The sequence below is a fragment of the Saimiri boliviensis genome, chromosome 8 (genome assembly GCF_048565385.1).
Source record: "Saimiri boliviensis isolate mSaiBol1 chromosome 8, mSaiBol1.pri, whole genome shotgun sequence".
Classification (NCBI taxonomy): domain Eukaryota; kingdom Metazoa; phylum Chordata; class Mammalia; order Primates; family Cebidae; genus Saimiri; species Saimiri boliviensis.
The window spans coordinates 14,246,070-14,266,184 of NC_133456.1; the positions used below are offsets into that span (position 1 = coordinate 14,246,070).

General features: G+C 47.0%; 1 protein-coding gene across 9 annotated transcripts in view; it reads left to right on the plus strand.

Moving 5' to 3' along the window:
- The first annotated feature begins 6,251 nt into the window (after positions 1-6,251).
- The window catches only part of ELP6 (elongator acetyltransferase complex subunit 6), a 44,364-nt gene continuing 30,500 nt past the window's right edge, over positions 6,252-20,115 (plus strand). Inside the window, exons 1-5 of one of the 9 annotated variants that reach the window (XM_039477666.2) lie at positions 6,521-8,137; positions 10,790-10,942; positions 11,234-11,312; positions 12,262-12,332; positions 19,914-20,032. In XM_039477666.2, the coding sequence (XP_039333600.1) occupies positions 19,929-20,032 (104 nt within the window). In that variant the 5' untranslated portion in view covers positions 6,521-8,137; positions 10,790-10,942; positions 11,234-11,312; positions 12,262-12,332; positions 19,914-19,928. Of the gene's footprint in view, positions 8,138-10,789; positions 10,943-11,233; positions 11,313-12,261; positions 12,355-19,913; positions 20,033-20,115 lie in introns of those variants that run through there. The other 8 variants (XM_074403948.1, XM_074403947.1, XM_003926288.2 and 5 more) reach the window with 8 other exon arrangements.

The window sequence follows — 20,115 nt, forward strand, 5'->3', positions numbered from 1 at the left end:
TCACTTGTCCCATGTCAGTAATTTGTTCTTTGAACAAGAGTTCCAAAATCATTATTACTCACGTTCTATATGTTTGAACAATTTTAGGCACAATAACAATTGGATGCTTTCCCTGTCAGTTAATGGAGTTCCAAAATGCAAGGATACACAGGGAAATCTTGCAAAGGTGCTGCTTTCTGGATTTTTGCTTTCAGGACAAAGACCAAATGGGAGAAACAAGCCTCATATCTCTTTCCACAGGAGAGTACAGACACACTATCATATATTCATACAAAGGAATTTTACTCAGCAATTTAAAAAAAAGAATAATTTTTTTTTTTTTTGAGATAGAATTTCACTCGTTGCCCAGGCTGGAGTGCAATGGCATGATCTCAGTTCACTGCAACCTCCACCTCCCAGGTTCAAGCGATTTTCCTGTTTCAGCCTCCTGAGTAGCTGGGATTATAGGTGCGTGCCACCATGCCCAGCTGGCTAATTTTTGTATTTTTAGTAGAGAGGGTTTCATCATATTGGTCAGGCTGGTCTCGAACTCCTGACCTCAGGTGATCTGCCCGCCTCAGCCTCCCAAAGTGCTGGGATTACAAGTGTGAGCCACTGGGCCCGGCCACAAACTATTAATATTTAAAACAATATAGATCAATGTGAAAATGATTCTGCTGACTTTACAGAATTCAGAACAAGAATACCTCTCCTCCTGGTCAGGGAGGTGGAGGTGGCTTAAAATAAAAATAAAAAATAGAATACCTCTCCTCCTCTCCTGTATAACTCCATTACATGAAATGGCAGTTCAGGGGGAGGATAGTAGGATGGAAGGAGGAGGACTGATGGATTAAAAAGAAGGAGGAGAGGCCGGGCACAGTGGCTCATGCTGTAATCCCAGCACTTTGGGAGGCTGAGGTGGGCAGATCACCTGAGGTCAAGAGTTTGTGACCAGCCTGGCCAACATGGTGAAAACCTGTCTCTACTAAAAATACAAAAAAAGTTAAGTCAGTCATGGGGGTAGGTGCCTGTAATCCCAGCTTCTCAGGAGGCTGAGGCAGAAAATCACTTGCACCCAGGAGGCAGAGGTTGCAGTGAGCCGAGACTGTGCCATTGCACTCCAGCCTGGGCAACAAGAGTGAAACTCCATTTCAAAAAAAAAAAAAGGAGAAAACTTTAAAGAGGGAGGAATGTGTTTATTATCTTGAATCTGGAATATGGTGATGCTTTAATTGCTATATCCATATGTAAAAGTCATCAAGTTGTATTCTTTAAAAAGATGCTATTTACTATACAGGACTTTACAACACTTAAACTGTAGGAAGGAAATTTTTCAGACACAAACTATTACTTTTCATTTATCTGACAAAAACATGGCAAATATTTAAAAAAATAATTACAGAACTTTACCTAGAAATTTATGATGCAATTTAAAAGGAAGATAAGAAAATACGATGGTTGGGAAGCCAAGATCTTCTTTTAAATATTTAGAAACTTGGCCAGGTGAGGTGGCTCACACCTGTAACTCAGCACTCTGGGAGGCCCAGGTGGGTGGATCACCTGAGGTCGGGAGTTAGACTAGCCTGACCAACATGAAGAAATCCCGTCTCTACTAAAAATACAAAATTAGCCAGGTGAGATGGTGAGTGCCTGTAATCCCAGCTACTTGGGAGGCTGAGGCAGGAGAATCACTTGAACCCAGAAGGCAGGGGTTGCAGTGAGCCGAGATCCTGCCATTGCACTCCAGACTGGGCAACAAGAGTGAAACTCTGTCTCAAAAAATAAATATTTAGAAACTTGCATTACATTCTCTGTAGCATATCCAAAAATATGTCCATACTGTATGGGAGAATGAGAAAAAATATATAAGTAAAAAGTCTTATAGATGAAAATATTACATAAATATATGGTTTTTTTTTTTAGGTTTTTTTGTTTGTTTTTTTTGAGATGGAGTTTCACTCTTATTGCCCAGGCTGGTGTGCAATGGTGTGATCTTGGCTCACTGCAACCTCCGACTCCCAGGGCCAAGTGATTCTCCTGCCTCAGCCTCCCGAGTAGCTGGGATTACAGGTGCCCACCACCATGCCCAGCTAATTTTTTGCATTTTTAGTAAAGATGGGGTTTCACCATGATGGCTGGGCTGGTCTTGAACTCCTGAACCTTAGATGATCTGCCTGCCTCAGCCTCCCAAAGTGCTGGGATTATAGGCGTGAGCCCATGCCCAACCAGATATGTTTATATATACGCAAAACTCAGAGAGGGCAGCTGCTATAATAATAATACTGGCTGGGCACAGTGGCTCATCCCTGTAATCTCAGCATTTTGGGAGGCTGAGGCAGGAGGATCACTTGAGGTCAGAAGTTTGAGACCAGCCTGGCCAACATGGTGAAACTCTGTTTCTACTAAAAATACAAAAATTAGGCATGGTGTCACAACCCTGTAGTCCCAGCTACTTGGGAGGCTGAGGCAGGATAATTACTTGAACCCGGAGACAGAGGTTGCAGTGAGCTGAGATCATGCCACTGCACTCCAGCCTGGGAGACAGAGCAAGACGCCATCTCAAAAATATGTATATAATAATAATAATAATAATAATAATAATAACTAGGTTATATTCCAACAGAAATAATCACAGATTGTTTTTTAGCCCAAGTTTCTAAAAACATTAACTTTTGAAAAATCAATGTTCATTACTGCTGAAATAGGGCACTTCATGTCAGATTTTCAAAGTCCATAAAGATTTGTATAACAGTTGGGTTTGGTGGTTCATGCCTGTAATCCCAATACTTTGGGAGGTCGAGACAGGTGGATCACTTGAAGTCAGGAGTTCGAGACCAGCCTGGCCAACATAGTGAAACCCCTGGCCAACATAGTGAAACCCCATCTCTACTTAAAATACAAAAATTAGCTGGGTGTGATGGCGGGCATCTGTAATCCCAACTACTCAGGGGATTGAGGCAGGAGAATCGCTTGAACCCCGGAGGTAGAGGTTGCAGTGAGCCAAGAGCACACCGTCGCATACCAGCCTAGGGGACAGAGTGAGACTGTCTCTCTCTCTCTCTCTCACACACACACACACACACACACACACACACACACAAAAGATTTGAATGACATCGTTTTCTTGTAATGTTGATTAAAACTGTGAAAAATGTGAGAATTAAAGTTAGTTAAAAACACAGGCTGGGCATGGTGGCTCAAACCTGTAATCCCAGCACTTTGGGAGGCTGAGGCAGGCAGATCATGAGTCTCGCTCTGTCTCCCAGGCTAGAGTGCAGTGTCATGATCTCAGCTCCTGCCACTGCCTTCCGAGTAGCTGGGGTTACAGGCACCTGCTGCCATGCCCAGCTAATTTTTTTTTTTTTTTTTAGAGATGGGGGTCTCACTATGTTGTCCAGGCTGGAGTGCAGTGGCGATCCCACTACTGATCAGCACGTGAGTTTTGACCTGCTCCATTTCCAACCTGGGCCGGTTCACCCCTCCTTAGGCAACCTGGTGGTCCCCCACTCCCGGAAGGTCACCATATTGATACCAAACAGTGTGGACACCCGATTGGCATAGCACACTATAGCCCAGAACTCTTGGGCTCAAGTGATCCTCCCACCTCAGCCTCCTGAGTAGCTGGGACTACAGGCACACATCACCACACCCAGCTCATTTTTGTATTTTTAGTAGAGATGGAGTTTCACCATGTTGGCCAGGCTGGTCTCAAAATCCTAACCTCAAGTGATCCACCCACCTCGGCCTTCCAAAGTGTTGGGATTACAGGTGTGAGCCACCATCACTGGCCTATCCTATTCCTTTCTATGTGGTTAATTTTTCTTGTTGCAAAGTATATTGTTTAGTGGAGATTTTATGTATTACATAACTGAAAATCTCTATCTTTTCCCCACTCTAGAAAAATAGTTTTGCTGGGTATAAATTGTAAGTTGACAGTTGTTTCTCCTCAGCAAATGGAAAACTGCTCTATTGTTGGGAAGAATGGTGTCACATTGATTTCCACTGCAGATTTTGTGCCTTCCCTCTCTGGTAGATATTAAGATTTATTATTTTTTTCTTTTTTCTTTTTCTTTTAGAGACAGTATCTCACTCTGCCACCCAGGCTGAAGTTAGTGGCATGATCATGGCTTACTACAGCTTTGACCTCCCTGGGCTCAGCTGATCCTCCTACCTCAGCCTCCTGACTAGTTAGGGCCACAGGTGCACACCATCACCCCTGGTTAATTTTTTTTCTTTTTGTAGACACAAGGTTTTACTATGTTGCCCAGGCTGGTCTTGAAATTGTGGCCCTTTGTGTCTATTTGTGTGCAAGATCATGGCTCACTGCAGCCTCTCCCTCCTGGCCTCAAGCTGTCCTCATCTCAGCCTCCCAAGTAGCTAGGATTACAGGTACACACCATGTCCACCTGATTTTTTTCTTATGTCTTGCAGAGAGGGTCTCACTCTGTTGCCCAGGCTAGTCTTGAACTCCTGGGCTCAGGTGATTCTCCCACTTCTTCCTCCCAAAGTGCTGGGATTACAGGTGTGAGCCATTGTACCCAGCCTCATTCAGATTTTTTAAAAGACTAAATGGCTGGGAAGTGGTGGCTTATGCCTGTAAACCTAGCACTTCAGAAGGCTGAGGTGGGTGATTGCTTGAGCCTAGGAGGTCAAGACCGACCTGGTCAACATAATAAAACCTGGTCTTTACTAAAAATACAAAAAAATTAGCTGGATGTGGTGATGCATGCCTGTAATCCCAGCTACTTGGGAGGCTGAGGCAGGAGAATTGCTTGAACCTGGGAGCTGGAGGTTGCTGTAAGCTGAGATAGTGCCATTGCGCTCCAGCCTGGGCAATGAAAGCAAAACTCTGGCTCAAAAAAAAAAAAAAAAACGACTAAATGTTGGTTATTTGGCAATATCATGAGTACCATTATTAACAGTCAGGGTTAAAAAGCATTCTGAGAAGCTAAGCTTGGTGCCTCATGCCTATAGTCCTAGCACTTTGGGAGGCCAAGGGAGGAGGATTACTTGAGCCCAGGAGTTTGGAACCAGCCCGGGCAACATGGCAAAATCTGATCTCTACAAAAAATCGATCAAGGCCGGGCGCAGTGGCTCACGCCTGTAATCCCAGCACTTTGGGAGGCCGAGACGGGTGGATAACGAGGTCAAGAGATCGAGACCATCCTGGTCAACAAGGTGAAACCCCATCTCTACTAAAAATACAAAAAATTAGCTGGGCATGGTGGCGTGTGCCTGTAATCCCAGCTACTCCGGAGGCTGAGGCAGGAGAATTGCCTGAACCCAGGAGGCGGAGGTTGCGGTGAGCCGAGATTGCGCCATTGCACTCCAGCCTGGGTAACAAGAGAGAAACTCTGTCTCAAAAAAAAAAAAAATCAATCAATAAATTAGCTGGATGTGGTGGCATGCACTTGTGGTCCTAGCTACCTGGGATGCTGAGGTGGGAGGATTGCTTGAGCCCAGGAGGTTGAGGCTGCAGTGAGCCATAATCATGCCACTGCACTCCAGCCTGGGTGACAGAGTGAGACTCTGTTTCCAAACATAAATAAATAAATAAATTTATTTATTTATTTATTTATTTATTTATTTATTTATTTATTTTTGAGACGGAGTTTCGCTCTTGTTACCCAGGCTGGAGTGCAATGGCGCAATCTCGGCTCACCGCAACCTCCGCCTCCTGGGCTCAGGCAATTCTCCTGCCTCAGCCTTCTGAGGCTGGGATCTGAGCTGGGATTACAGGCACACGTCACCATGCCCAGCTGATTTTTTGTATTTTTAGTAGAGACGGGGTTTCACCATGTCAACCAGGATGGTCTCGAACTCTCGACCTCGTGATCCACCCGCCTCGGCCTCCCAAAGTGCTGGGATTACAGGCTTGAGCCACCGCGCCCGGCTTTTATTTTTATTTTTATTTTTTGAGACGGAGTTTCGCTCTTGTTTCCCAGGCTGGAGTGCAATGGCATGATCTCGGCTCACCGCAACCTCTGCCTCCTGGGTTCAGGCAATTCTCCTGCCTCAGCCTCCTCAGTAGATGGGATTACAGGCACGTGCCACCATGCCCAGCTAATTTTTGTATTTTTAGTAGAGACGGGGTTTCACTATGTTGACCAGGACGGTCTCGATCTCTTGACCTCATGATCCACCCGCCTCAGCCTCCCAAAGTGCTGGGATTACAGGCTTGAGCCACCGCGCCCGGCTAAAAATAAATAAATAAATAAATAAAATTTTTAAAAAGGGCCGGGTGTGGTGGCTCACACCTGTAATCCAAGCACTTTGGAGGCCAAGGCAGTTGGATCACCTGAGGTCAGGAGTTCAAGACCAGCAAAACCAACATGGTGAAACCCCATCTTAAAAAAAAAAAAAAAAAAGCTAGTGCGAATGTCTGTAGTCCTAGCTACTTGAGAGGCTGAGGCAGGATAAATCCCTAACAGTTCAAGGCTGTAGTGAGCTATGATTACACCATTATACCCAGCCTGGATGACACAGTGAGTGAGATCCTGTTTCTTATTTTTTTTGTTTTGTTTTGTTTTGTTTTATTTTTGATAAGGAGTCTTGCTCTGTTGCCCAGGCTGGAGTGTAATAGTGCACCTTTGGCTCACAGCAACCTCCGACTCCCTGGTTCAAGCAATTCTCCTGCCTCAGCCTCCTGAGTAGCTGGGATTACAGGTATTACCATCATCTTTGCAAAGCCAGTATTAAAGAGATTGGTAAAGTAGCAGCACTCTTATTTGCTGAGAAATGAGACGTTTTGTTGTGGCTTGGACAATTTACATGTTTTGCATTCAACATGATGATGGAGTGATCTAGTTTTGTCTTGATCCATCACACTCAGTCTGATGTTGATGTTTTGTGAAACTGTTTATGCTCAACAGAACACAAAGACCTAGCTGTGTCAGGCCAATTTTTTTTTCCCTCTTTCTCACATTTTAATAAGCATGAAACATCTCATTCTTGGCTGAAGGATCTACATCCTTTTTACACAGAGAAGCAGCCTCGATTTCCATCCCAGGTGCAGAGCTTCAGCTAAGTGATTCAATTTCACATCTATCTTCACCTTGTAGTTTCTACAGAAACGACCCTGGGTCCACTTTGCAGTCCACACCAGATTATGACTCCTCTACACACAGCTGTGCTGTGCTTTGAGCATATCAAACACCGCTTCACTTAAATTTCACCTGAATTCGACTTTCCCAAATCACATAACAATTCTTTTATTTTAGTGACTGTCAATAAACTTGACTTTGGTGGAATTACAGGTTTCTCCACTGATTTGATTGGGCTAGAACAAAACTATATACTGTATAATAAAAATGTTATGGAAAAAATAAAAGCAAGGAAAGAGTGCTGGGAAAGGGACAGTTTGCGATTTAAGTAAGGTGCTCAAGGAAGGCTCCACGGATAAAGTGACATATGAACAAAGACCTGAAGGAAGTGGGGAATTTTTAAATTGGCTGATTATCTGGGAAAAGGGCATACCAGGAAGAGAGACCAGTCAGTGCAAAGGTTCTGAGGACAGGCATACAGGGCATGTTGCAACCACGCTTTTAGTGAGGCCCACCCTGACAACCTCTTTATTTCTAAAGCCTACCCCTACCCACACTGTTACTCTCTAATCCCACTTTTGCTTTTCTCCACAGAACTTTTCTAGATATAATTCCGTGTCGTTTGTTTTCATTCACCGATGTAGCCCAAGCTCCTAGGAGTGTGAGACACACAGAAGGCGCCTGACAGCCACGTATGAAGGAAAGGAGGCCCGGAGCTGGGCAGAGACCAAAGCCAAGGGATGGAGAAGACTCGGTCATGTGGAGCCTTGGGGACCACTGGGAGGGTTCCGGCGCCACGCAGATCTGCGCGGAACGAGCCGCCAGAGGCCGCTGTCAGTCGCACAGAGAAGCCCCTAGGACTCGATACACGTCAACGCGCGTGCGCCGCGGCCCCATCGAGGCGCCCGTCTGATTGGCTGTGGCTGGCTCACAAAAGGGGCGTTGCGCATGCGCACTCCTCCGCGCGAGCCGTGCTAGCTGGTTTCTGTTGCTCTCCAGCTTCCGTCGTCTCTGTAGCACTCTTGTGTTATCCTCCAGAGCTCTAGTCCCAGGAGCTCGGAATGTTCCCGGAACTTAATAACTTGCTCAATACCACACCGGACAAGGCGGAGCAGGTAAGAGGTCCCGTGGCCCGGAAGGGGGCGGGGCCTGGCAGGCGGCGGAAGATTGCAGCCGGGAGGTAGCGCGCACGACCCCGGGGAATGGCGGCATGACTGGGCACTGGGCGCCTGGGAGTTGTAGTCGGCAGAGGGTCGACCCGGGGATTGAACTGGAGACTTGGGCCCGCCGAAGTTGGGCCTTCTGGGCCGTCTCGCATATTCTCGAAGGCCGTGCGTGCCCTTAAAAGTCCTTGGGAAGTGGCCGGGCGCGGTGGCTCACGCCTGTAATCCCAGCACTTTGGGAGGCCGTGGCGGGTGGATCACTTGAGGTCAGGAGTTCGAGACCAGTCTGGCCAACATGGTGAAACCCAGGCCTCTACTAAAAATACAAAAATGAGCCGGGCGTGGTGGCGCATGCCTGTAATCCCAGCTACTGAGGAGGCTGAGGCAGGAGAATTGCCTGAACCCAGGAGGCGGAGGTTGCAGTGAGCCGAGATCACGCCATTGCGTGATCCAGCCTGGGCGACAGAGCGGGACTCCCTCTCAATAAAAAAACAAAAGTCCCTGGGAAGCACGGCGTACAGTGAGGTTGGCTTATATTCACAGACGTAAACTGGGGCACCTGTGCGTGTTCATTGGGGACCCAGGCGCTCAGAGGAGCCTGCGGAATCGGCCGGAAAGGAGAAAGGAGTTCGAATCGCTGCCGTCTTCGTGGGCGAGCTTCCTAACCGCCCCCTTGCCCGGGAGCACTCGGCGTGTCGTTTTGAACGCTGCTTTTCTTATTCTTTCTTCTCGTGGTCCGTAATAGAACTGTTAGGCAGCCAGCATTGGCTTGCACCAGTCTGCAGTCTGTCTTTGGCAACACGGGCTGGCCTGTTTTCCACCCTCCTGCTGACATTCAGGGGCACCTCGAAACGTTTTATATTTTAACAACATAGGAGTAACCTCTTTCAGGAGCCTTTTTTTTTTTTTTTTTTTTTTGGTCTGACGGAGTCTCACTTCGTCGCCCGGGTTGGAGTGCACTGGGCTCGATTTTGGCTCCCTGCAACCTCACCTCCCTGATTCAAGTGATTCTCCTTATTCAGCCTCTCCAGTAGCTGGGATTACAGGCCTGCACTACCACACCCGGCTAATTTTTTTGGGGGGATTTTTATTAGAGACGAGGTTTCACCATGTTGGCCAGGCTGGTTTCAAACTCCTGACCTCAGGTGATCCACCCACCTCTGCCTAAGTGATGGGATTACAGGCGTGAGTCCAGCCTGGTTTTTTCTTTCTTTCTTTTTTTTAAAGACGGGGTTTCAGGCCGGGCGCGGTGGCTCAAGCCTGTAATCCCAGCACTTTGGGAGGCCGAGGCGGGTGGATCACAAGGTCGAGAGATCGAGACCAACCTGGTCAACATGGTGAAACCCCGTCTCTACTAAAAATACAAAAAATTAGCTGGGCATGGTGGCGCGTGCCTGTAATCCCAGCTACTCGGGAGGCTGAGGCAGGAGAATTGCCTGAACCCAGGAGGTGGAGGTTGCGGTGGGCCGAGATCGCGCCATTGCACTCCAGCCTGGGTAACAAGAGCGAAACTCCGTCTCAAAAAAAAAAAAAAAAAAAAAAAAAGAGTTATCTCCTACAGACTAGATACTTTCAGTAAGCACAGATTCTGCCTTATAAGGTTTGGCCGGGCGCGGTGGCTCAAGCCTGTAATCCCAGCACTTTGGGAGGCCAAGGCGGGTGGATCACGAGGTCGAGAGATCGAGACCAACCTGGTCAACATGGTGAAACCCCGTCTCTACTAAAAATACAAAAAATTAGCTGGGCATGGTGGTGCGTGCCTATAATCCCAGCTACTCAGGAGGCTGAGGCAGGAGAATTGCCTGAACCCAGGAGGCGGAGGTTGCGGTGAGCCGAGATCGCACCATTGCACTCCAGCCTGGGTAACAAGAGCGAAACTCCGTCTCAAAAAAAAAAAAAAAAGAAGAAGACTGGGTTTCACCATGTTGGTCGGGCTGATCTTGAACTCCCGACCTCAAGTGATCCACCCGCCTTGACCTCCAAAGTGCTTGGATTACAGGCGTGAGCCACCGCACCCGGCCAGCCTAGTTTTTCCATAATCTTTGTCTTCCTGATGAAATGGTAAACTCCTCCAGGCAACCAGGATACTATGTGTCTAAAGCCTTTTTATGACCCCCTAGTGCCAAATTGTAGCTTTCAGTGGATCCTTGTGGAATTTAATTGCCAGACAGTTGTTGTCCAGATGACTCTGATTACCTTGCCAGTTACTCCTGGGACTTCCAAAGTCAGCCTAGGGCCAGATGAGAAAATGGACTATGCAAGTGAGCACCAGGAAATGACAGCACCCAGGACAACCCTGAAGGTCTGACAGTGTGATCTTTCATATTATAAGTGAAAAAACCTGAAGCCGGGAGAAGTCAGGCATTTGCAGAAGGTCACACGGCGAAGAGCCGGCATGCATGGTATCACTTGATCCTGAACCTTCCCTGTCACTGATGGAGGTGACTGGAGCAGGACACCCAGGCTTTGCAGAGACCACCCTCAGAGGTCTTTCTAGGACTCTCCATGATCACACCTCTGTCTCAAGCAGGGCCGTTGGGTGAACTTCGTTATCAGATATCTCTATCAGTAACCGCTTCTTCCTCCCCCTCCCTCACCCTGCAGAACAGAATTGACATCAGAATATAAAGTATTTGGCTGAGAGGTCTTTTGAAGGCCTCTTCAATCCTAGCAGTCTGATTTTCACTGGAGTCTGATGGTAAAGCGTCCTTTCTTCAGGATCCAGTTCTTCCTAAGACTGGTTCCTGAGTTACTAAGGTGAGGAGTGAGGAAGAGAAATAATTTTTTTCTCTGTTTTGCTTTGAGGAGGTAGAGGCTGAGATATGCTTGCCTATCATGAGTAACAATTAGTGATAACTTTAATCATGGATTTTCCGTAATTTTGACTTATTTTCATCTTTTCAGGGTAACTTTATCATATATATCATTAAAAAAATAAACTTCTTCAGGTGTAGAAATTTAAATGTGGACATGATTGACTAGATTTCTACACTAAGCTGACCTCTTTCCAGGGAGTCTAACCTTTTTTGTGTTCCTCGTAACTTTTAGGGGACACTGACTCTCCTCTGTGATTCCAAGACAGATGGCAGTTTCCTTGTACACCACTTTCTCTCCTTCTACCTCAAAGGTATGCGACTTGTTGATGCATAGAAAAGAAACCCAAGGGGAGTACAGATGTGATAAAAACCAAAACTGTTTAAGGAACCTTTCACGTTTTAATGTAGAAGTCACCTCTTACTTCTACATTCAATAAGAGCATTTATAAGCCAGGCCTTGCTGTTGGGATACCTGGGGTGGGGGGGCTATTTTATTTATTATTACTGGGCCATCTAGTTCCCTCCTCAGCCCTGACAAAGAGTGGCATGTGCTCCCTGTTTCTGTGTCCTACCTTCCCCTTCTCCGCCCACTATGTGGACATCGTCTCACTGAGGTCCTGTGTGGCCTCCTAATTCTGTTGCTCCTTGGTCTTTGTGTATCTTGAGGTCTCTGGGTGCTCGACCCTATTGACACTTTGTCCCGGCAGTAGATGCTTCCTAAAGAACAAGTCTGCTGCATGGCTGGGCCCAGTGGCTCATGTCTATAATCCCAGCACTTCGGGAGGCCCAGGTGGGAGGATTATCTGTGGCCAGAAGTTTGAGACCAGCCTAGGCAACATAGGGTGACCCTGTCTTTACAAAAAATACAAAAATTAGCTGGGCACGCCTATAGTTCCAGTTACTCCGGAGGCTGAGGTGGGCAGATCCCTTGAGGCCAGAGAGGTTGAGGCTGTTGTGAGCCACGTTTGTGCCACTCTAGCCTGGACAACAGAGCAAGACCATCTCTAAATAAATAAATAAATAAGTACCTAGTACTACATCTGACATCTAACAGAAATATATCTTAGAATCAGCAGAATAAGACATAACTGATAAATAATAAAAAAGTACATCTTTTTTCAGAATCAAATTCTGTATGTTGGGTTGCAAAGCCTCTGGGTCTCTAGATTTGCCTCAGTGCTTTTGTTTCCAGAGGTACGAAGTCAGTGAGACTGGTTGTTAGCAGAGGATTTATTTAAAACCAATTATTTTGTTTTCTAGCTAATTGTAAAGTCTGCTTTGTGGCACTCATCCAGTCCTTCAGCCACTACAATATCGTGGGACAGAAGCTGGTAAATATTTTGGTGCTTCATGGTGAGATCCCTGAGTGGGTGTGTGTGTCACGCATGGTCAAAAGCTTGGCTTTCCTGTTTGCTTTGTACAGAACTTAGTGAAGGAGGGACTAAATGAATCTTGGGATCCTGAACTCCTTATCTGAAGAGTGAAGGCAGCCTCTGAATGTGTTTCATTAATTGAGACTTTGTAGAACCAGACCTGCTCTTTGTAGATATTAATTAATCAAACTCTTCTCTACTTATTCTGGACCAGTTAAGATTTTCTCCTTCTCCATGAAAGTTTTGATTTTCATCCTCCTTGGTTGGAGCTCACATGTTGCTCTGCTGCGAAATTGGATGGCCCCCACTGTCTTTCCTTAAGTCTAGGGCTTCAGACCCCAATGTGGGGAGAGACACTTTTGTTTCCTGCCCCTCAACACATTAGACACAGGCAGGTAAGAATCAGATGGCCAAGAGGCTGCTGAACTTCCTGACCTAACCTGGGCCGTTACCCAGGTTAGGTAGTTGGTGAAGACCAGGTGGACTTTACTGCCTGAAAATGGGAGCTAAAGGGCTGTCTTTTGTTTTTGTTTTTGTTTTTTCCAGACAGGCCAGCCTGAGAGAGGGAAAGAATGGGGCTACTCATTTTTTTTTTTTTTTTGAGACGGAGTTTCGCTCTTGTTACCCAGGCTGGAGTGCAATGGCATGATCTCGGCTCACCGCAACCTCCGCCTCCTGGGCTCAGGCAGTTCTCCTGCCTCAGCCTCCTAAGTAGCTGGGATTACAGGCATGCACCACCACGCCCAGCTAGTTTTTTGTATTTTTAGTAGAGACGGGGTTTCACCATGTTGACCAGGATGGTCTCAATCTCTCGACCTCGTGATCCACCCGCCTTGGCCTCCCAAAGTGCTGGGATTACAGGCTTGAGCCACCGCGCCCGGCCGTAGAATCGGCTACTCTTTAGCAGTGGTCTTTAAAATGCCAGTCTTGGGCCTGGCATGGTGACTCACCGTGTAATCCCAGCACTTTGGGAGGCCGAAGCAGGCAGATTACCTGAGGTCAGGAGTTCGAGACCAGCCTGGTCAGCATGGCAAAACCCTGTCTCTACTAAAAATACAAAAATTAGCTGGACAGGTGGGTGGTGTGTGCTCCTAGAGTGAGACACCATCTCAAAAAAAAAGGAAAAAAAAATCTCTCCCGGAGATGCAGCCCCCACCAAAAAACATAAGCAAATCAAGTCTAGAAATATATAAGCAGAATGATACACCACACTTGGGTTTATTACAGTTTTGCAAAGCTGGTTCAGCATTTGAAAATCAACTGTTGGCTGGGCATGAGGGCTCACGCCTGTAATCCCAGCACTTTGGGAGCCTGAGGCAGGCAGATCATGAGGTCAAGAAATCAAGACTAACCTGGCCAACATGGTGAAACCCTGTCTCTACCAAAAATACAAAAATTAGCTTGGTGTGGTGGTGCACACCTGTAATCCCAGCTACTCTGGAGACTGAGGCAGGAGAATCACTTGAACCCAGGAGGTGGAGGTTGCAGTGAGCTGAGATCACGCCACTGTGCTCCAGCCTGGCAACAGAGTGAGACTCCATCTCAAAAAAAAAAAAAAAAAAAAAAAATTCAACTATTGTAATCCACCCTAGGCTAAAGAAACAAATTCATATGATCATATCACTTGATGCAAAAAAAGCATTTGACAGGGCCGGGCGCGGTGGCTCAAGCCTGTAATCCCAGCACTTTGGGAGGCCGAGGCGGGCAGATCACCAGGTCAAGAGATCGAGACCATCCTGGCCAACATGGTGAAACCCTGTGTCTACTAAAAATACAAAAATTAGCTGGGTGTGGTGGTGTGCGCCTGTAGTCCCAGCTACTCGGGAGGCTGAGGCAGGAGAATTGCTTGAACCCGGGAGGCGGAGGTTGCAGTGAGCCGAGATTGTACCACTGCACTCCAGCCAGGTGCCTGGCGACAGAGCAAGACACTGTCTCAAAAAAAAAAAAAAAACAAAAAGCATTTGACAAAACTCAAGACCTAGTCATTATAAAAATTCTCAGCTGCCAGGGGTGGAGGTTTATGCCTTTTATCCTAACACTTTGGAATCTGTCACTCATGGGGCGTGCATTCTACTTATTTATTTCTTAGAGGATCCAGGCATGGTGGCTCATGCCTGTAATCCCAGCTACTCCAGAGGCTGAGGCATGAGAATCACTTGAACCTGGGAGGCGGAAGTTGCAGTGAGCTAAGATCGAGCCACTGCACTCCAGCCTGGGTGAAAGAGCAAGACTCCATCTCAATCAATCAATAACATCCAGTCTTACTGGATGTCTCGCTCTAAAGGCACACATCACCCGCCTGGCTAATAGCAGACCAAGTCACTGCCTCTTCTCTGTTGGGCAGAAGCAAATCAGGGGGTGAGATGATGGTAGATTCTTTCTTTCCCATCCTTTGCAGAGAAGGGAGAACTTCTTGTATTAGACATTAGGCCAGGAGCCCAGGGAGAACAATCAGGATGTAAAGAAAACATGTTGCATTGGCCAGGTGCAGTGGCTCATGCCTGTAATCTCGGCACTTTGGGAGGCCGAGGCAGGCGGATCATTTGAGGTTAAGAGTTTGAGACAAGCCTGACCAACATGGAGAAACCCCATCTTTACTAAAAAGAAATTTATTTGTATTTTTAGTAAATAATATACTTATTTACTAAAGTAATAAGTAGTATTACTTAGGCAGAAAAATCACTTGAACCTGGGAGGTGGAGGTTGCAGTGAGCTGAGATTGTGCCATTGTACTCCAGCCTGGGCAACAAGAGCAAAACTCTGTCTCAAAAAAAAAAAAAAGAAAACAAAACATGTTGCATTGCAGGTCTCTGTAGCATGATAGCATGACATTACGGCCACTGGATCTGCGTTTCAGATGAGACGGATGTGTGTTTGCATGTCTAAACTGGCCACTTTTTCTTTTACCTTTGAATGATCAGCACAGCAGGAATGGCATGCATAGTACTTGGCATGTGAAGTACTGGAGTGTGAGCTTCTGTACTCATGCCATATTATTGCACTTACATAAATAGACTGGTAGTGAGCAAGAGCAAAGGTGATGATCAGGAGGGTTTTTCTCTGTCAGCTGCAGCTATTGGAATAAATGGTCCTGGACAGTGGAGGACCCTGGGCGATTTGTGTGTGAATAAGCAATTGAGACTTGATGTAGGGGCATGAAAAGTCTAAAGAGTTACATGTCCTTCATCCCTCCCTCCTTCCCTTCCTTTTTTTTTTTTTGAGACGGAGTTTCGCTCTTGTTACCCAGGCTGGAGTGCAATGGCACGATCTTGGCTCACCGCAACCTCCACCTCCTGGGTTCAGGCAATTCTCCTGCCTCAGCCTCCTGAGTAGCTGGGATTACAGGCACGTGCCACCATGCCCAGCTAATTTTTTTTTTATTTTTAGTAGAGATGGGGTTTCACCGTGTTGACCAGGATGGGCTCGATCTCTTGACCTCGTGATCCACTTGCCTTGGCCTCCCAAAGTGCTGGGATTACAGGCTTGAGCCACCGTGCCCGGCCCCCTTCCCTTTTTTATAGAGAATGGGTCTGCCTATGTTTCCCAGGATGATCTTAAACTCCTAAGCTCAAGGAATCCTCCTGCCTCAGCCTCTCAAAGTGCTGGGATTACAGGTATGAGCCACCACGACCAGCCCCATGTGACCTATTTCTGCACAGAGGGAGCAGTGGATTACACATTTAGATGCATCACCATCCCTGGGTGTTTGTTGAGATGTAGATCCTGAGCTCTGCCCTCATTCTGGAGGTCTGAAGTTAGGCTCAGGGATCTGCTTTTTTTTTTTTTTTTTTTTTAATATGGAGTTTCACTCTTGTTGCCCAGGCTAGAGTGCAATGGCGCAATCTTGGCTTACTGCAACCTCCACCTCCCAGGTTCAAGAGATTTGTCTTTCTCAGTCTCCCAAGTAGCTGAGATTACAGGCATGAGCCACCATGCCCGACTAGGGAGCTGCATTTTTTTTTTTTTTTTTTGAGAGAGTCTCAGTCTGTTGCCAGGCGCCAGGCTGGAGTGCAGTGACACAATCTCGGCTCACTGCAACTTCTGCCTCCCGGGTTCAAGCAATTCTCCTGCCTCAGCCTCCCGAGTAGCTGGGACTACAGGTGCACGCCACCACAACCAGCTAATTTTTGTATTTTTAGTAGAGATGGGGTTTCACCATGTTGGCCAGGATGGTCTTTATCTCTTGACCTCGTGATCCACCCGCCTCGGCCTCCCAAAGTGCTGGGATTACAGGCTTGAGCCACCGCGCCTGGCCCGGGAGCTGCATTTTAATCAGACATCTTAAAGCGGTGCTTAATTGGATGGTAGTTCATGAAGAACCATGTTTAAGAAGTCCTTGACGCCAAGCACAGTGGTTCACACCTGTAATCCCAGCACTTTGGGAGGCCAAGGCGGGTGGATCACTTAGGTCCAGGAGTTTCAGACCAGCCTGGTCAATATGGTGAAACCCTGTCTCTACTGAAAATAACAAAAATTAGCCAAGTGTGGTGGCACACACCTGTAATCCCATATATTCGGGAGGTTGAGGCACAAGAATCATTTGAACCTGGGAGGCAGAGGTTTCAGTGAGCTGAGATTGCATCACTACACTGCAGCCTGGGCAATGGAATGAGACTCTGTATCAAAAAAAAAAAAAAAAAAAGATTCCTTGAGCTTAAAGTCAGTGATGAGTAAAAAATGAAAAAAAAAAAGTAGTCCTGGTCTGAGCAGGGACAAGCATACTAAATTTCTGCCTTCCTTTTTTTTTTTTTTTTTTTTTTTTGAAGCAGAGTTTCGCTCTTGTTACCCAGGCTGGAGTGCAATGGCGCGATCTCGGCTCACTGCAACCTCCGCCTCCTGGGTTCAGGCAATTCTCCTGCCTCAGCCTCCTGAGTAGCTGGGATTACAGGCACGTGCCACCATGCCCAGCTAATTTTTTGTATTTTTAGTAGAGACGGGGTTTCACCATGTTGACCAGGATGGTCTCGATCTCTCAACCTCGTGATCCACCCGCCTCGGCCTCCCAAAGTGCTGGGATTACAGGCTTGAGCCACCGCGCCCGGCCTTTTTTTTTTTTTTTTTTTTTTTGGCGGAGTTTTGCTCTTGTCACCCAGGCTGGAGTGCAGTGGCGTGATCGCAGCTCACTGTAACCTCCTCCTCCCAGATTCAAGCAATTCTCCTGCCTCAGCCTCCCCAGTAGCAAGGACTATAGGCATGTGCCACCATGCCCAGCTAATTTTGTATTTTTAGTTGAGATGGGGTTTCACCATGTTGGTCAGGCTGGCCTCGAACTCCTGATCTCAGTTAATCCAACCACCTCAGCCTACCAAAGTGCTGGAACTTACAGGCATGAGCTACCGTGCCCAGCCTGACCTTTGTTTTATTTTTTATTTTTTATTTTTTTTTTATTTTTTATTTTTTTATTTTTTGAGACGGAGTTTCGCTCTCGTTACCCAGGCTGGAGTGCAATGGCGCGATCTCGGCTCACCGCAACCTCTGCCTCCTGGGCTCAGGCAATTCTCCTGCCTCAGCCTCCTAAGTAGCTGGGATTACAGGCACGTGCCACCATGCCCAGCTAGTGTTTTGTATTTTTAGTAGAGACAGGGTTTCACTATGTTGACCAAGATGGTCTCGATCTCTCGACCTCGTGATCCACCCGCCTCGGCCTCCCAAAGTGCTGGGATTACAGGCTTGAGCCACCGAGCCCGGCCTGTTTTATTTTTTATTTTTTAAGAGTTTATATTACTGGAATACTTACGAGAGCACTGCCCCAGTTAGAAGAGAAGGAGGACTTATTCATCCTGAATTCTTACTGCGTTCCAGGTAGCCGGACAGTTACAGTTCATGAGTTGTGTTCTTTCAAACCTCAGAACAATCTTAAGGTCCCATGCCACTGACAGATAAACAGAGCAAAAACTGTGGGCCAGGTGTGGTGCCTCACGCCTGTAATCTCAGCACTTTTGGAGTATGCGGCGGGTGGGTCACCTGAGGTCAGGAGTTCAAAACCAGCCTGGCCAACATGGTGAAACCCCGTCCCTACTAAAAATACAAAATATGAGCTGGGTGTAGTGGTGCATGCCTGTAATCCCAGCCACTTAGGAGGCGGAGGCAGGAGAATTGCTTGAATCTGGGATGTGGAGGTTATAGTGAGCTGAAATTGCTCCATTGCACTCCAGCCTGGGCAACAAGAGTGGGGAAAAAAAAAAGTGTGGGCGCTGATTTCTACACTGGCATTTTCCAGACTTTGACCAGCCATCATCTTGTTATTTTATTATTACTTGTTTTTAAATATGTTTAATTTTATAAATACATACATTTAAAGATGAAACTTTGTATCACCATTATAAATTAAAATCCCCCAGCCTGGTCAGTATGGTAAAACCCCGTCTCTACTAAAAATACAAAAATAAGCTGGGTGTGGTGGCATGCCCTGTAGTCCCAACTACTTGGGACGCTGAGGCAGAAAAATAGCTTGAACCCAGGAGGCAGAGGTTGCAGGGAGCTGAAATCATGCCACTATACTCCAGCCTGGGCAACAGTGAGACTCTGTTTCAAAAAAGGTCTCAATAAAAACAGTATTGAGCTGGTGGGTGAGTGGCTCATGCATATAATCCCAACACTTTGGGAGGCTGAGGTGAGAGGATCACCTTGGCCCAGGAGTTCAAGACCAGCCTGGGCAACTTAGTGAGACCCTGTCTTTATGAAAGGATTACAGGGGTCAGCCACCATGCTTGGCCCTTTTTTTTTTTTTTTTTTTTTTTTTTTTTTTTTTTTGAGACAGACAGAGTTCCACTTTAGTTGCCCAGGATGGAATGCAATGGCATGGTCTCGGCTCACTGCAGCCTCTGCCTCCCAAGTAGCTGGGATTATAGGCATGAGTCACTGCGCCCAGCCAATTTTGTATTTTTAGTAGAGACGGAGTTTCTCCATGTTGGTCAGGCTGATCTCGAACTCCTAACCTCAGGTGATTCACCCACCTTGGCCTCCCAAAGTGCTGGGATTATAGGCGTGAGCCACTGCACCAGGCCTAGGTTTTTGTTTTTTGTGTCTTTTTGAGACGGGGTTTCGAGCTCTTGTTCAGGCTGGAGTGCAGCGGCATGATCATTGGCTCACTGCAGCCTTGGCTTCCTGGGCCCATGTGGTCCTCCCACCTCAGCCTCCTGAGTTGCTGAGACTACAGGTGCAAACTACACTTGGCTAATTTTTTAAATCTATTTGTAGGGACGAGGTCTCTCCATGTTGCCCAAGCTGGTCTCAAACTCCTGGACTCAAACGATCCGCCTGTCTCAGCCTCCCAAGTAGTTGGGACTCCAGGCATGTGCCACCATGCCCAGCTAGTTTTTCTTTTAATGTGACAATTAAATGGCAATGTGCATCTGAAAACAGGTGGCGTATTGTGGGTTGGGAGCTCCCAGGGGAATGAAGACAAGCCTGTACATTGAGTGGACAGATACACTTCTGCCATGTTTGGAAGATGTCCTGTGCCCTCTTGCAAGCTGGCGTCTAGTCCGATGGGTTTCCCTACAAGGCACAGTAACTCACTCTCTCTGTCATGTTTAGGGTGTCAACCTGACCATGGCACGGGAGCGTGGGCAGCTTGTGTTCCTCGAGGGACTCAAGTCTGCAGTGGACGTCTTCTTCCGGGCTCAAGAGAAGCCACACCCTCTGCAGTTTCTCAGGTCAGTCAGTCGCAGCCCAAGAAGCACACACTTGGCCGGTGGGCCCAGGCAGGGTTCTTGGTTGCTGCGTGATTCCTTTTTCT